This window comes from Equus przewalskii, chromosome 29, assembly GCF_037783145.1.
Source record: "Equus przewalskii isolate Varuska chromosome 29, EquPr2, whole genome shotgun sequence".
Lineage (NCBI taxonomy): Eukaryota > Metazoa > Chordata > Mammalia > Perissodactyla > Equidae > Equus > Equus przewalskii.
Window position 1 is genome coordinate 7,881,510 of NC_091859.1, and position 18,588 is coordinate 7,900,097.

The 18,588-nt window shown below is 33.8% G+C and overlaps 1 protein-coding gene across 11 annotated transcripts in view; it reads right to left on the bottom strand.

The window, feature by feature from the left end:
* Positions 1-18,588, bottom strand: part of PPP1R12A (protein phosphatase 1 regulatory subunit 12A) — a 152,293-nt gene that overhangs the window by 42,504 nt on the left and 91,201 nt on the right. For all 11 annotated transcript variants that reach the window (XR_011534517.1, XM_070599389.1, XM_070599383.1 and 8 more), the window contains exons 7-12: positions 18,026-18,114; positions 17,714-17,871; positions 9,385-9,509; positions 2,659-2,874; positions 1,305-1,399; positions 372-476 (exon numbers count right to left, since the gene is read on the bottom strand). Coding sequence is in view for 10 of the 11 variants with exons in the window: in XM_070599389.1 (XP_070455490.1) it covers positions 372-476; positions 1,305-1,399; positions 2,659-2,874; positions 9,385-9,509; positions 17,714-17,871; positions 18,026-18,114 (788 nt within the window). In the remaining variant the exon portion in view is untranslated. The remainder of the gene's footprint in view (positions 1-371; positions 477-1,304; positions 1,400-2,658; positions 2,875-9,384; positions 9,510-17,713; positions 17,872-18,025; positions 18,115-18,588) is intronic.

Below are 18,588 nucleotides of genomic sequence, written 5' to 3' on the forward strand. Positions count from 1 at the left end.
TCCATAGCTCTGAGGTCTGAGACAGGTGGAAATTTTCTAGGTCACCAAACGATGACCAGATCAATTAAGACACTGATCTAGTTCAACTGCTCTCAGCAATTATATGAGTTCTTCTTTAATACGCTACAATCTAAAAGATACTTCATAAAATATCAAATTTAATTACATAGTGTAATAGAAAGGCATAAGTAGGAGCAAATTTTCACCCATATTTAAATAGATGTTCTATGTCTTAGATGAAGCTTTAAACAACAAAAGATATATTTAATAAAAGGATGTATTTTCTTATATGATATTAAATTGAGGGCTCCAAATTGCCTCATATTTTTATAAAAGAATACAGAAAAGTTACTTAAGAATTACATTATTACCTTTTATGATAAGTTGATCCTTCATTAATTGAGCTATTTTTTTTGAGATCATCTTCCCATTTTCTTCTTGTATACGAACTACTTATTCGCAAACTTGAAGAGTCTCTGTGAAAAGAATATGCTTCAGATTTCTGGTAGGTAATTGTAAAATAGGGTTAAGAAAACGGTATATTAATAAACATTGGTAGAAGCAGAAATTAGTAAAATCCCTTGGGAAAACACTTTGGAATATTTATTAAGAAATGAAAGTAATTCCAGTTCTAAGATTCTATCCCTAAGGTATAATCTTAATTATGGGGAGAAAATTGAGATGTTCACAGAAGTTTTATTTATGATCACAAATATTAGACAACTTAAATGTTCACAGTTCGGGGAGGGTAAATGGTTACTTTAACCTCAGCAGATCTATTCTATGGATCATTATATATTAATGAAAAACAATGTTTATGGAAAACATATATTAACATCTAAGGCTACATGTGAGATGTTAGGTGAAAAATAAGTCAAGACAGAAAACTGGATTATTATACCATGACTATAACTATATTAAAAAGTTCTCACACACCATGTGCTGAAAATTAGTAAGAAACAAACTAAAATGTTGACAGTGATTAAGGACTTTTTCTTCCCTCTTCTTTCTCCTTTTCTATACGTTCCAAACATTTAGAGAGCATGTACTAGTTTGTGACTTCATCTGCCACCATCATCCCCTCACTGTCTTCTGACCACAATGCCTTTTTCTTTTTTTCTATTTCATGAACATACCAAGCCTGCACCTCCTCAGGACCACGCATTTGGAGTTCCATCAGGAATACCCTTTGTCTCTTCCCGCGATCCATATCCCACACAATTACAATGCTCATATTTGAATTCTCATGCTAGATAGTAAAGATTTTACAGTAAGAACATAAAAGCAAATCATAATGAATTTACCTGTTTTCTTTCTCTTCGATGTCAGATGTACTGGCTAGTCGTCTGGGTATTGTAGGTGCAACATACGCAAGCCTAGTTCCCTTACTATCTTTCTCCTACACAACAGGAAAAAAAAGACTAAAAATCAATCTGTGTGATGATTATAGGAGCTGTGGAAGTATTAAGCAAAGAGTATTCAACGATTTGTAATTACACACCCATCACAGTTTACTTTATAGTATTTCCATAGTTCCTAGCTAAACTCTGAAATTGATATCTTTAACATAAGCACTAAAGGATAGCCTGTTCAAACTAATTTTCTTTTCTTTGTCCTTTAATCTAGAATTAGATAATATTTAACAGAAGAAAGGAAGAAAAATTCTCCCACATTTCAATGACTTTTTCTAAAACTTCTATAATAGATTACTTAAAGTAATATAGTACCATAAGGTAAAATATCCTCATTTCTTCTAGAGAAATAAGGTCTCACATATAAGTCCCAACATTTATGTTATACAAACTATTTACTACCTTGACATTCTATGCTTTAAAATATAACATTAAAATATTCAAAACATAAATTATTTAAATTATATTTATCTAAATCTGGCTGAGACTGTTGTGACATGGCATCTGATACATTCCCACTATATTGCCTGCTATATTGGCATCAAGTACTTGGAAAACAATTGGGCAATAAATTTATACAAAATAAAAAATATTAAAATTACTTGATGAGAAATTCCCTTTCTGACCAAAGGAAATGAATTTCTGATACAAGGAAACACTCTTAAATAAAGGAAGAAAATTGCAGAGGAAAAAAAGTCCAAGCACTGAAATGCAACTATATAAAATAGCATTGCATGAACTGTGTGCATTCTATTTGATGCAATTTAATACTACCTTTCAAAATATAGTTATTAAAACCACTCATTAAGATGAAATTGCTCGTGATGCATCAGATGAAAAAGCAGGTAAAGAAACTGCAGATACCGAATAAATGCAACCTATGAGTATACTCTCATTCTAGAATAAATGTGTTCCTAAATGTCAAAAAACTTTCTTAATAAATAAAATAAACTTGTTTCTTATATATTTTATTGTAAATTTCAACTAGGATAAAAGATTCCTTTAATTGAGTATAATCTCATAATTTATGTTTTGAGCGAATACATCTGATTTTCCAATACGTATAATTCTATCTAGATATTTCTTTACAGTAGGTAGATTTGTATTAGTGAATAATTCATTAAGCCAGGTGAATTAAGTTGATACACAGATCTAATGATACATAGTAGAAAACCCATCGGATTTGATGTTCCTGAGAAACAAACTATTAGAGTTTTTAAAGAAACCAGATTGAGAAATAGATTACCTTTTCTTTATTATCCAAAGAGGAGGAAAGTCTGGGACTTGAAGCTGAACGCATAACACCTGCAGTGTCTTTTTCTTTCTGAGCCTCTTTAGACGCTGTGATTTCTGCAAGTGCACCGTAACTGCCTGTCTTTCTAAGTCCTAACCTCCAAGATGCAGGAGACTCGTCTTTTCTCTCTTCTTCTTTGGGAGAAACTTTTGTAGCTGAGGTTGGAAACTGTTTTTATTTTATTTTATTTTTAAGGAAAAGAAAAAAAGAATTATCAAGACGGATCAGTCCTTAAGCCGGAAACAACTTTTAGATAACATGTCTGAACTCACAGTTAATAGTTTCAAGAGAAATACTTTTACTAAGTAGGTTAATGTCTTAGTCAAAAATGTAAAGATCTAAAACTGAAAAAGGAATCAACTATCTCTGTAGAAGTTAGATTTAAGAAAACACACTCCACACTTTATATCACACAGAAAAATTATGATGCAAATATAGAGAACAAAAATGAGCACAGCATAAGGACTTAAAATCATGCATCTTTGGAACCAATCTTCATATTAAACTTGTTATGTTGTAACCTAATATAAATCCTTGCACATAGAAATGCCTCACCATAGATTTTTCACCCTTATTGGGCACAAGAACAATGCCAGTTTTGCGCAAGCCCTGCCTCCATGATGCAGGATCTACTGATTCCACCACAGGCATGATAGGAGCAATGAAATCAGACTAAAGCCAATTAAAATAAGACAGGTAAAGAGAGAAAGACTGAAAGCATGAAAACAGAAAAGGAGGTTATGAGCAAAACACACTTTTTTCTTTTTAAAAGAATTTTATAATAAATTGAAACCCAATAACTGGGTAATAATCCAAACTTTAAAAGTCACTGTGAACAAGTTTCAGTTTTAGCCTGAGATAATCTGAACGAATCTAGCAGAGAATCTTCTAAAGCAGTTAAAGGCACATACAGCAGATAATATTACAATATGTGAATGAACAAACTACTGCACTTTAATTTTGTTTTTACTCATTTATATACTTGGGGTAGAAATTTTTAAATCCAGCATAATCAATAAAGAAAGAATACTATATATTTTCTAATTATAGTATTTAATTCAGTAATATTTTTAATTTTATAGCCTTAAATTTACTGTTTGATATTTCCACCAAACATTAATCTAAACATTTCAACTAAAAACTATTTTTTTTTGGTGCATATATTTATTTCACTTTCAGGGCTTTCCAACAGCCCTAAAAACGAAACATCTGTTATCTTTAGCTCACTTCATCAACGTCACTTACAGAGTTTAAATATTCAACAATACTTAAATATACACAGACAAATATAGCAACTAACTAGTTGCTTTGAGCATAGGATATGGGTAATTTAAAAAAATCCTTTCTTTCATATTTACTGCCAAAGTTTGTTGGAATGAGCAGTTTAAAGTACTCATGATGTTGGAGAGCTACTTCATGGACAAAATGGTTATAAGATACCTCTGGTACTTCTAGTAATTAATTCCTATCAATAGAGTCGAAAACAAAGACATGATAGACAGCATTCCTCAGTTCCCACTGTGCACTGAGGCATTCCAGGGGGTCAGAACAAATTCTCAGGGGTGTTGTAGGATATTTTAAAGTTCTGAGAGACGCACAGTGACATCTGTTGGACACTGCACAAACTGCCATTATTAACTTATTTGCACCTAATAATGAATAATAAATGAAACAAAGAGGTATTTCTTTTGGTCAGTGGCACTGTGAAAAAAAATTAGTAAAACACTAACTCCACTGACAGAAAATTTCAGGAACACCTTTGTAATATTTCATGCAATATGATAGGCATTGAGATGACTGTTTATTGATTTCTGAGTTTAAAGTCACAGTACTCTAGAACAGGGGTTGGCAAAGTTTTTCTGTAAAGGGCCAGATTGTAAGTTTTACGCTTTGCAGACTATAGAGTCTCTGTTGTAACTACTTATCTACACTGCTGTAGCACAAAAGCAGCCACAGTAATACCTAAATGAATGAACATGGCTATGTTCCAACAAAACTTTATTTAGGGACACTGAAATTTGAATTTGTGTCACAAAATATTCTTTTCCTTTCCATTTTTTCCCCCAACCGTTTAAAAATATTAAAACCATTCTAACTTGTGGGCTGTACAAAAACAGGTAGAAGGCCAGCTTTGGGCCAGACACCACGGTTTGCCAATCCCAGCCCTAGAATATCCCCCAAAGCGGAAATAAATGATGTTTCTCCATGATAAAACAGTCAAATAGCAGATAACAATTACTGAACATTGCAGCAGAAGCGAACATTTACCAAGTGTTTACTCATGTCACACTCTAGGTGCTTCACATGGGTTATCTAATTTATTCTTTACAAGCACCTAATGAAATACTATTATTACTGTTATTTTAGAGTTGAGAAAAATGAGGCAGTATTATCAATTTCCAAAGGGACATTTGTTGCACTGTAACGACCAACATACCTCCACTCTGCCTAACATGAATTTGGATTTAAGTACTGGTTTATGTGTTTAAAAGCACCTTTCAATTTTACTTGGTGTGTAAATGAACCTCTCCGAAATACTCAATTATACCTACTCCCTGAAACTCTTTTTTTTGGCTTTTATAACAGGACAGTATTTAGACATTCCTACTCTTCTCACCACCCTCTTTCTTGGTCTTCTTGTTCTTGTTAGTGGCTTTCCTTCTCATAGCTCGGCAACATAAGCACTCTAAGAGTCTATTCTCAGATCTCCCATGTTCTCTTTCTACTTTCTTCTCCTGAGGGTTGGGAGTAGGATCTTCTCTATTTCCTCAGGCTAAATATTAACAGTATTCAGTTTATTCTGAAATCTGTTATTCTCCAGCTCAGAATGACTCCTAAATTCACAGGGCTGAATTTCTATTTACCTGTAGAAGGCACTATCTAAAATTATAATTGGAACCTGGAACTCAACATGTCTAAAATCGAATACCTTTATTTCCAAACTAATTCTTTCTCAGTTCCCTATTTCTGTTAATGGCACCAATAATCTCTTCAATCTCCTGTGTCTGAAACTTCAGTCATGTTAGACATCTTCTCTGTCCTCTTCCTCCATCTATAAATTGGGTGCCAAGTCTCTAAATCTCCTCCTCTCTTTTATAAGGCCACTGCCACATCTCTAAGTTTATATTCTTACCATCCTGGGCAACTTCAATGACTTTTCTAGTAAATCTTCTCTCGATCAGCCTCTCACCTTCAAACATCCCTGTACATTGCTATCAGAATAATATTCTACAAAGAATAATTCTCTCATGGCCTTGTTCAACACCTTCTATGATTCTCTACTATCTATCAAATTCTAAAAATGTTACCACAGAAATGAAAACATTCCATAATTTGGCTCTACTTTTCCTGTTTTACATTGCATCTGTACCCTATAAATCAATCAACTAGGTAACTCATTTTTCCTATAAAATACTCCACATTATCCCTATTTTGCTTACATTGTTTCTCTTCTCTCCCTTTCAACAAACTGTACAATCATTCCTTCTCTGTTAGTTGAAATACTACCTACTTATTCTTCAAGATCTAGCTGAAATGTTCTCATTCTACTGCTCAAATCAAATGTGATTTCCTCTGTTTCTTAACCATCATTCTACAACTGTACACTTTTAGTTGCATACTTCTATACTCACAGCACATAGTAGTCTTTTATTAAATTATTATTATGCTTAATAACCAGATTTAATTAACCAAAGCATTTAATTCCAAGAAAATTCAGAATTCCTACCATCTAGTGAAGAAAATATAGTTTACACTTATTGGAATTTATGTGTACACAGCAGATAGGTAATTTTTTCCAGAAATCCTAACATTTATTTTAACTAGAGAGAGTTATGAACTTAGTTAAAATTTAAAATCATAAAATCAAACTTATGGTTTTATAGATAATATCTCCACAAATAATAGGCCTGATCTCATTGCTACCGAAAAAGTTCTTTAATTTTAGCTGAAGAGTTAAGACCTTAAGGGAAGATCATTTAAAGCGAATACATCTATGTTTCTCTTCAGTTACCCTGTATTATTACAGAATATAAGTGATATTTAACACTATTTTAGAGCTTCCTGTTTTGTGATCTATTCCTTGCTGTGAGTGAGTGTATGTATTTATTTATATATAGTTTATGCACTGGTGGAGGAAGCTATAGAACTTAAGATACCTTTATCTAAAGCAGAGTAGTGAGTGAGAATCTAAAAATAGAACTCTTAATTGCAAAATCTTTTAAGATGCACTTACAAATTAACAATTCATCTAAGGAAATCTGTATCTGTTAGGTCTCTGAGCTACAAAAAAACCCATCTTGAAACAAACTTAAGAAACACTAAAATGCTAAATTAAAGTGAAAAAAGTAACATTGAACATAATAAGAGGCTTTAAAAGTCACACAATACTGATAAGAAAATTTTGCCATTTATTAAAATATACTTCAAAATTTTTGTACACTATGACTTTATTGCTGTGAATAAAATTTGGCTACAAAACCTTAAGAACAAAGAGTGAAACAATATAATCTTCAAAGTAAGTTATGATGCTTGAAATTGAGAATAAAACAGTTTTTAAACATGCAAATTACAGAAGCAGATAGTTGTCATTAGATCAATTATAGAATCAGAAGTAATTCTGAATAAGAATTTTTACAGCAAAGAAGTTACGAGCCCACTAACAGAGCTATTAAGTATCTGCTTTCAGTTAGGGCAGTTGGCGTAAAATGTCATAAATCTGGGGTTATGCTTGATAAAGATATAGTTGATCATAAAAAGTCTATTTTAATTATGTGAGTATGGTAGGAAAGAGATTGCTTAGCTAAACAATCAAAAGAATGAGAGGCAGTTTCTTGGCCACATATTCCAGGGGGGTGGAGCTTTTGATAATCCCGTAGTTTTAACAGATAATAAATCAAAAGAGCTAAAGTTTAGTATTCATTGAAGAAGTATATAGGGGTTCTAGAATTAAATGACACTTTAAAGCAGCTGATGGTGACACCAATTATGGCAAGATAATCATCTTAAAAATTCTGCAGACAGACTACTTCTGGAGAATTTCACTATAAAGCATATATAATTATGATCATATGAACATGAGTTCTAAATGAATTCAAGAAGCTCTCAGTTCTAGAATACAGAAAGATAACTCATTCATACAGCTTCCTGCTACTCAAACTGTACCAGTGAAATCTATATATTTCTGTCACAAAGATTTCATATTATTGTTTTCTTTAGGAAGTGTTTTAGAAGAGGTTTATTACTAACAGTATGCATTTTTAAAAAATTTTCTAGTTTATAACTTAAAAAAATTAACATTTTGACCACCTGGAGCCAAATTCAAAGATTGGCAAGACTAACAACATGACAGAAACGCTGTGGGGATTTAAAATCAGTCCTCAAACCCATGCAAACCAAATAATGTCAGACAAGCAACAAAGTAAGAAGTCCAAAGGCAGAGACATGACAACTAAATACAATGTGCAATCTGTGAGTGGATCCTTGATTTGGAAAAACCAACAACTAAAAAGATATTACTAAGAGGACACCTGGGAACATCTTGAGTATGTATGTATATTAGTGAACAGAGATAATAGTATTATATCCAAGTGAAATTTCCTAAGTTTAGTGTGGGAAGGAAGGATAATGCCTTTGCACTTAGGAGATACATATTCAACTATTTAGAGGTAAAGTATTATACTGATGGCAATCAATTTTTAAATGGTTCTGCAAAAAAAAAAAAAAAGTGAGTACATGCATGTAGAGAAGGAAATGAGTATGCTCATTAAAGATAAGTAAGGGCCAATGGGGAGGAGCCCTTAAAAAGAGACCAGTAGGTAAAAAAAACAAAACTCTTCATCGTTAATTTGGGTTAAAAGAAGTACAGGTTCTGGGGAAGCAGGAAAAAGGAAAGTCTTTAAAAAGATCAACGCACTAGCCGGAAAGCACTGTTTGGTGGAGAAAAGGAAGCAAGAAGGACGGAGAACAAATGGAGAACAGAATAAGGGAGAAGAGGAAGAAACGAAACTAATATTTTTGGGAGCACTTAGTCACTAGCCAGGATCTCTCTCAACCAACGCTTACAACGTTAACTTTCTCTTTGTTTATTGTTTTTATTTTGTCTTTTTTTTTTTAAACAGATAAGGAAGACAGTAACTCACTCAAGGTCGTAACAACTAACAAGAAGCAGGGTCAGGGGTTGGTCTCTGGTCTGTCCGACATCAGAGATATGCTTACTGGCATACAACATTTGCATGCCTGCTGCTCTGAATTGAGTTAGAAAATGTAAATTCTAGTTCTCTCACTGATTTGTGATACTACTTTTTGTGTTTAACTTATACACGAGAAATTATCAAAATGCATCTTTACTTTAAGAGACAAAGGATACAAACGTGTTTCTCAAAAGTTCAACAGAAATAAAAACTACCACGATCGTTAGTTTTCATATAAAGTTTTTTATCTTTCTATCATTTATTTTTATTACCAACTGAAATATCAATTGCAAAAGATATTTAAAAAAGAATATAATATGGTTCAGAGGAAATCTCAAAGTAAAGAAAGAAAAATATATTCTTATTCTAAAACCTTAAATATTTTTGGAATAAACTATAAAAATTTAGAATTGCCTTAATGCTTTAGTCCAAACAGTACCTGAGCAAAATACATGTACTTTTAGCAAACATATTTATTTTGGCTTACCTTTTTAATAGGTGAAGTAGGTGTTGCCTGACCCGATGACACAGTAGGTGTTGTAACAGCCACAGGAGCTGCTTGTGTACTAGAAGTATTGGCATTAGTTACAGAAGCCATGGGTTTTGTCTTATCTGTTTTAAAAGAAGGACATTAACAGTCAAGAGTCTATATGAATTTGGTTTCAATGGCTGGGCAAACAGTATTTTATATTCTATTTTTGTTTCAGGTTTTGTTAGTTCAAAGTCTTTTCCCACTATTATCCCTTTTAATAAGTGAATTTTTTTTTCCTGCTTTATCTCCCCAAATCCCCCCAGTACATAGTTGTATATCTTAGTTGCAGGTCCTTCTAGTTGTGGCATGTGGGACGCTGCCTCAACATGGCCTGATGAGTAGTGCCATGTCCTTGCCCAGGATCTGAACTAGCAAAACCCTGGGCCGCCACAGTGGAGCAAGTGAACTTAACCACTCCGCCATGGGGCCGGCCCCTAACAAGTGAATTTTTCAGGGAGTTTCTAGAAATGTCTCAATATGTATGCTGAAGTAAACAAGATAACATGAAGACACGCAACAAAGCTTCTAAGAACAAGCAGCACAAATAAAATCTGCTTTTTGTACTTTTAACACTATGGAAATTAAAAAAAATATAAATTAATATTTAAAACTTGAATGCATGCCTACAACGTAACTAAAAAAATTATAAGAGCTATGAAATTTTCTAATAGATACACAACTTAATTGCTTATCTGAAACTGATAGCTCCTCTTTTTTCCAAGAAATGTAAAAGTGCTTTTTGTCAATAATCAGCTTATATTCCTGTCAAACAGTATGCTTAAATGTCACAAAGGGCACGTCTTCTCACCCCTAAAAAGTCTAAAGTTAAAATGGGCATGGTATCAGCTGAATTAGGCTAAATCTCTTTCTACAACATATCAAGACAATTTCCAACTAGTAATGAATCACTCAGAAAGAGACTTCTGAAAATATTTTTTAAAAATCAATCTGATGCTAGAAAAAATTCAAAGACTGTGTTTGAATATATAAATCAGATTGGCTTTTAGCAAAACAGTCATATATAAACTTAAATCTTTAAATTCACCGTAATTTATAAATGGGATAGAAAAGTTTACTTTCCAAATGGTCAAACATCATTCTATCTGGTTTTAAAGTATTCCCTTGATTTAAAAATGGAGTAGGATACATATCCTTCTATACTTTTGGGAAGAAGTATTGTGCTTTAAAGCCCTATGAGATACTTATGTTCATTATACTATTTTTCTCTCACTCCTTTAGATCAGTTTTCCAAAGGAATCTTCCACTTAACTTATCATTACTGTATGCTGTTACACTTTATTAAGTACAATATTAAAATATTCTTATCTATAGGACAAATGTAAACTTCCCACCAGCAACTCTGGATTTGCAACTCACTGAGTTCTATGTATGTCTAAGAAAAATCCATAAGATGTTAATAGGGTGAAAAACAAAATATCTCAAACTATACCAAAGGACAAGGTCAAACTGGCACATTTAAAGATCACCATAGGGACCGGCCCAGTGGCATAGTGGTTAAGTTTGCATGCTCTGCTTTGGGGGCCCAGAGTTAACCCATTTGAATCCTGTGCACAGACCTACACACCGCTCATTAAGCCATGCTATGGTGGCTTTGCACATAGAAGAACTAGAAGGACTTACAAATTGGATACACAACTATGTACTGAGGCTTCGGGGAGGAAAAAACAAAAAAAGAGGAAGATTGGCAACAGATGTTAGCTCAGGGACAATCTTCCTTTAAGATAAATAAATAAATAAATAATAAAAGTCTCTATAACCTTAGCTTTTCAAATAAACTGAATGAACTAAACTTAGCATAATAAACTTTATTCTCATTGTTAAACAATACTTCTTTTCATTTACAGAAGCTAAGCCTATTCAGCACAGTTAATTACAAATTATGCATAACCAAATTAGACCGTCTTCCTGGGAAACAATCCACCTAACTGGAGACAGTAATTCAACAAATATTTATTAAGTGTCTCCATACTTTAAGCACTGTCCCAGGTACTGGTAATATATCTATCAGTCAATGAAAAGACAAAATACCTTAACTGCACAGAGTTTACAGTCTAGTGGAAGAAATAAATAATAAACAAGATAAAACTCAATATACTTCTTTTTCATTTTTTCTCCTTCTTCCCCTATTTTCTCTTGGTTTAGAAATTTGTTTTATATTCATGAAATCTACACACCAAAGAAGGTATATGCACATTGTAAACATTTATGTTAGTTATAAGAATAATAATGAAACAAATGCCAGGTGTCTACCATCCAACTTAAGTAAATATTATCAATATAGTTGAAGCTCTTCTTTCCATTTGATTTAAATAAATAAAAAAAATTTCAAGGCCTAGAGGGGGAAAAAACCCTAAAAACAAAACTATGCTTCCCTTTTTTCATTCCCTCAACTACCTCTCAAATTTATAGATCATCTGGAAGGAAATTAAAACTTTTGGTTGAGTTCCTGTTTTCATCTGATTAATGAGAAAGATACTTGATAGAAAACCGCTTTGGGGGGCTGGCCCCATGGTGTAGTGGTTAAAGTTCAGTATGCTTCATTTTGGTGGCCCCCGTTCACAGGTTCAGATCTCGGGTGTGGACATACATCACTCGTCAGCCATGCTGTGGAGGTATCCCACATATAAAGTGGTAGAAGACTATCAAAGATGTTAACTCAGGGCCAATTTTCCTCAAGCAAAAAAGAAGATTGGCAAAGATGTTAGCTCAGGGCTAATTCTCCTCAGCAAAAAAACAAAAACCAAAAACCAAAAGTGGCTTGGTAAATAATTTACCAAAGAAAATTCAACAGAGTAGTTACTTTACATCAGTCGGTTTTCCAAGAAAAGAGCCTTACAAGAAGAAGAAAAAAGTAAGTTTAGAAATTGCCAAATCAAGCTGTAGCTCTACAGGGAAATGGCTGCTTTCTCAAGCTTGCCAAATAAAGTATGATAAAGCCTTGTTGATATTAAAAGAGTGAGAGAGAAGGAACCACACAACATTTACATGGATTAGTTCTTAAGATAATAGAGTCAAATTTTCCTGGCACAACCGACCACTAGCAACAGGAAGAACAAAATTATCATTGTATAATGCTTCAGACGAACATTTAAAGTCAGCTCAGTGAGAAACTGAACAGAGTGACTGTTACACTTCAACTCCAAACAGGGACAAATACAACACAATTTGATGGTAATTAGTTTTATTTATATTTATGGAAAATTTTAAAGAACTATCCAGATAATTAGTCCAATTCTTGTCATTTTACAAGCAAGGAAATTTCAACCAAAAGAGGTCAGGAGACTTGATAGTTAGTGGCAAGACTGGTCTAAATCTGAAGTCTTTTAATTTGCTTTAAATAGCTCCTCAGTGCCTAACATTGACCAGTGAATTGTACAGAAGGGGTCAATTAAGAAAAAATTAGGTAACAAAATCTCAGAAATCTCTATGAGATGCCTGGACTTCCAGTTCTTGAATTCTACTGCATAATTAGTAAAAGACTTGACACGTGAGTTAGGAGATTTAGGTGCTAGTCCTAGCTTTCTTATACACATGTGCAGATAGTCTGACTTGCAATAAAATATTTTACTACAGACTGGAGGCCAAGGCACGTCTCATGCAGAGGAGATTAACTTCACAAAAATAACTCTAAATACTTGCATAAGTATCTGAGTCAATTTAAATTGCAATGCTATCATTTCATCTTTCAGTTTTTGTAAAATAAACAAGGGAAATAGCACAAATTTAACCTAGATGATATTAGGAAAGCATGTATATTGATCATATTTAAATCAGTAGAGTTTAATTTTATACAATTATTATACCAGAGCTAACATTTATTACAAAGTAATGGTTATATAGTATTCACATAAAGCAGGTATTATTGTCCTGATTTTACAGAGAAATCTGAGATAAAATAAATTACCCACATATACAATTACATGTATGAATCAGTCTGTGTTCTTAAACACTCTGCATGTTATTATTCCTATAATTTGCTTTTATAATTAGAACATTTTAATTAGCATGTTATCCAAATAAATTATAACATTCAATGACTACTTGTTGCTCTAGCTTCCAATTGTACCAATATTACTGTCTCACCAAGGCAAAAGATATGCTAACTCACTCAACCAGCAATGGGACAGTAATAAATAAAAAATTCAACCCTAAGTGACTAGAATCTAGCTCTTTACACATTTCAAAAACTTTGTGTATCACTGAAAAATAATTTACTTGTAGGGTTAGTAAGCTTCAAGAAAATAAAGGAATTCAAAACATCACCTGGCAACAAAGCTAGCCCGTTTTTGTTTATTAGCATCACCTTGTTTTTATGGGAAACAGAATTATTAGTATGTTCCTTCACATGTGTTTATTTAATAAACTTTACCTTATCACATTTTCTTAGAGAAAATATTTTGCTGACTGAGTAAAAATAAAATGATTGTCATGCCTATAGGAACTATAGGGAGTCCAAGAAATTCTAGGGCTCCATTTCTGTTTACCAATGACCACCAAACTGATCCTGATAACGACAGCAACTCTTTCACTGATCAAAAATTTTAATGGAAATGGAATATTCTTTTCTGAAAAATTTATGTCAAAATGCCAGGTTATACAACTCAAAGATGGCAATATTGGAATCTTGTGCTGTTCAGAAGTTTTGAGTGATTAACTGACATAGAATAAGAAAATAAATGCTACTTAATCAAGCAATTTGATTAACAAAATCTATAAGAACAGGTGGGCCAGAGGGAAAAAACTGCAGAAATCACATCCTTGATAGTAAAAAGGAAAAGAATATAAATTGTTATAGCTGACTTTGTAAAGCAATTTGGCAGCATCCATGAAGACTGAAAATATGACTCAATACAGGCTCATCTCATTTTACTGTGCTTTGCAGACATTGTATTTTTTACAAATTGAAGGCCTGTGGCAATCCTGTGTCCAGTAAGTCTGTCGGTGCCATTTTTCCAACAGCATTTGCTCACTTTGTGTCTCTGTGTCACAATTTGGTAATTCTTGCAATATTTCAAACTTTTTAACTATTATTATATTTGTTATGGTGATGTGTGATCAGTGATCTTTGATAATACTATTGTAACTGTTTTGGGGGCGTTACAAACCACACTCAGATAAGACCGCAAACTTGATCGATACATGTTGTGTATGTTCTGACTGCCCCATCGACAGGCTGTCCCCCGTCTCTCTCCCTCTCCTTGGGCCTCCCTATTCCCTGAGACACAACATTGAAATTAAGCCAATTACTAACCCTATAATGGCCTCTAAGTGCTCAAGTGAAAGGAAGAGTCACACATCTATCAGTTTAAATCAAAACCTAGAAATGATTAAGCTTAGTGAGGAAGGCATATTGACAGCCAAGAGGAGCCAAAAGCTCGGCCTCTTGCACCAATTAGCCAAGTTGTGAATATAAAGGAAAAGTTCTTGAAGAAAATAAAAGGTGCTATTCCAGTGAACGTATGAATGATAAGAAAGCAAAACAGCCTTATTGCTGACATGGAGAAAGTTTTAGAGACCCGAATAGAATTGATCAAACCTGCCACAACATTCCCTAAGCCAAAGCCTAATCCAGAGCAAGGCCCTAACTCTTTTCAATTCTGTGAAGGCTAAGAGAGGGGAGGAAGCTGCAGAAGAAAAGTCTGAAGCCAGAAGAGGTTGGTTCACGAGGTTTAAGGAAAAAAGTCATCTCTATAACATGAAAGTGCAGGTGAAGCAGCAAGTGCTGATGCAGAAGCTGCAGCAAGTTACCTAGAATATCTGGCTAAGATCGTTAAGGAAGGTGCTACACTAAACAGCAGATTTTCAATGTAGATGAAACAGCCTTCTATTGGAAGAAGATGCCATCTTGGACTTTCACAGCTAGAGAGAAGTCAGCGCCTGGCTTCAAAGCTTCAAAGGACAGGCTGACAATTTTGGCAGAGGCTAATGCAGCTGGCAACTTCAAGTTGAAGCCAATGCTCATTTATCATTCCGAAAATCCTAGGGCCCTTAAGAATTATGCTAAATCTACTCTGCCTGTGCTCTATCAACAGAACAACACAGCCTGGATGACAGCACATCTGTTTACAACATGGTTTACCGAATATTTTAAGCCCACCGTTGAGACCTACTATTCAGAAAAAACAGATTCCTTTTAAAATATGACTGTTCATTGACAATACACCTGGTTACCCAAGAGGTCTGATGGAGATGTACAATGAGATAAACGTTGTTTTCATGCCTGCTACCGCATTTGTTTTGAAGCCCATGGATCAAGGAGTTATTCTGACTTTCAAGTCTTATTATTTAAGAAAAACATTTTGTAAGGCTATAGCTTGCCATAGACAGTGTTTCCGCTGATGGATCTGGACAAAGTAAACTGAAAACTTTCTGGAAAGAATTCACCATTCTAGATGCCATTAAGAATATCTATCTATCATTCATGGGAAGAGTTCAAAATATCAACATTAACAAAAGTTTGGAAGAAGCTGATTCCAACCCTCATGGATGACTTTGAGGGGTTCAAGACTTCAGTGGAGGAAGTAACTGCAGATGTGGTGGAAACAGCAAGAGAACTAGAATTAGAAGTGCAGTCTGAAGATGTGACTGCATTGCTGCAATCTCATGATAAAACCTTAAGGGATGAAGAGTCGATTCTTATGGATAAACAAAGTGGTTTCTTGAGATGGAAGCTACTCCTGGTGAAAATGCTGTGAAGATTGTTGAAATGACAAGAAAGGATTTAGAATATCACATAACCTCAGTTGATTAAGCAGTGGCAGGGTTTGAGAGAACTGACTCTAATTTTGAAAGAACGTTCTATTGTGGGTAAAATGCTATCAAACAGCATCACATGCTACAGAGAAATTGTTCGTGAAAGGAAGAGTCAATCAACGCAACAAACTTCATTGTTGTCTTATTTTAAGCAATTACCACAACTACCCTAACCTTCAGCAACCATCACCCTGATCAGTCAGCAATCATCAACACTGAGGCAAAAAGATTACCACTCAATGAAGGCGTCGATGATGGTTGGCATTTTTTGGCAAAAAGGCATTTTTTAACTAAGGTATGTACATTGTTTTTTTAGACATAATGCCATTGCACACTTAAGAGAGTACAGAATAGCATAAACATAACTTTTATATGCGCTGGGAAGTCAAAACTTTGTGTGACTCACTTTATTGTGAAATTTGCTTTATTGTGGTAGTCTAGAACAGAACTTCCAGTATCTCCAAGGTATATCTGTAATTCAACTTTTAAGTATTATCTATTAGATAATCTCTTGCACAGACACACAAGGAGGCAATTACACAAATGAGGGCTGTGGCATTACTTGCAACAACAAAAAATTAGCAATAAGGAAATTTTTATCAGAAGGGAGATGGATGTATTTAATGAATACTATACAGCAACTAAAGGGATAAGTTATGTAGACAGATAAAGATCCAGACAGATACGAAGAAATCTCAAAAATATAATCTTCCAGTGAAAAAAAGTAAGTTGCATAACAACTTCTAGGGTATAAAAATAAAAACACAAAACAATCTTGTAATTACTTTATATTACTTCTGAATATACAGTAAGATAGGAGTATAAAAATAGATTAAAAGATTATAGAAAAAACTCATGACAGTAATTGCCTTTGGGAAGAAAGGAAAGAGAAGCAGATTAGGGCTCGTGGTTGAAGACGACAATGTTTTAATTTTACTAAAAAAAAAATTTAAAGCATATATCACTAAATGTCAACAGCTATTAAGTCTTGGTAGTTCGAATATGAATGTTTATTATTTTATACTTTTCTGTACCTTTAAAATTTCTCAAAACAAAGCAGATTTCCCCACATCTCCTCAGGAAAGTATCCTGATTCGGTCCCAACTTTCTAAAACTTTACTGTTTCTTAGGGCATGTTTGGGATCCTGCTAGAAACAGCTTCCCAGTCTTTTGGGCTTCAGAAAGCAGCAGAAGTATTCTTGAATTGCTGGGAACCCATTTATACCCTATCTGCACTATCCTAAGGGAGCCTCAGGAGACTCTTCATCTTCGTAAAACCTGAAAGCACGGGTCAGCAAAAAGCAGAGGTGAACAAGAGCCTCCAGGCAATCAGAGAACAAGAATTCACAGCTATACTTAAGTTTCTAATGCTCACTGAAAGGTAATTTACTGGCTTGGCAGGTGTCCAAACAAGTAGCAAATCAGTCTGAAAAGTTTCAAAATTAAAGCCTGATCTCATTTTACACTACATCAAAATTCATTGAGAATCCCTTTAACCTTCAAATTTTACCTGTTTCAGCTTCTGACTCTGAGTCATCTTCCTCATCTTCTTCACTAGAGCAGCTAGATTCATCTTTCTTTCCTTCTTCTTCATCATCAACCTTTTCTTGTTCCAGAGATTCAATACGGGATGCATTTTTCTCTGACTCAATAATCAATGTCTCTTTGCTGTGAAAGGAAAAGAGCTTTCAAATGATTATAAACACCAAATGTCAAAACACATTAATTTTTCCCAGATCCACAAAACCCAATAATCATGTCTGTGGCCATCATGCCAACCCATTTCATAACAAAACAAAACTTACTTTAATATTTTACTTACTTTTTAAAGGTCTTCTGTGACTGATTATTCTCCATATTGGCTGTTGATTCAATGAGTGGAGATTTCTTCTCTCGTTTTTCACTATGGAGCTTTATAAAAGTTATGCAAAAGAAAATAAGAATACTATTAAAATAATAATAATGAGTAAAATACAGAATTTAAAATAATTAACAAAGCAGTTTTCAGAACAATAAACAAAAACAAAACAAAACAGAAGATTTTTTACCTGAAAAGGGCTTGGATAAAGAATAAAGAGGACTAGACAGATAAAAAGCACCATGAAGGACTAAGATGGATTTTTTTAGATCCCTCCAACTTCAGTTCACTGAAAAAGTCAGGGTCCAATAACCACTCAGGATGTCTGATGATATTTTACTTAAATACCTATTTCCTAGTTACGTAATTCCTTGCTTATCTAGGACCTGCTATTTTAGAAATCTGAGATTTTATAGTCTTTACCTTCTAAGCAAATTTTCTTATGAAATTACAAAAGCATGTTATTCTTGAGAACATATACATTACAGAGGCATTCACTTTGTGAAGGGGAGGTTAGAGAAATAAGG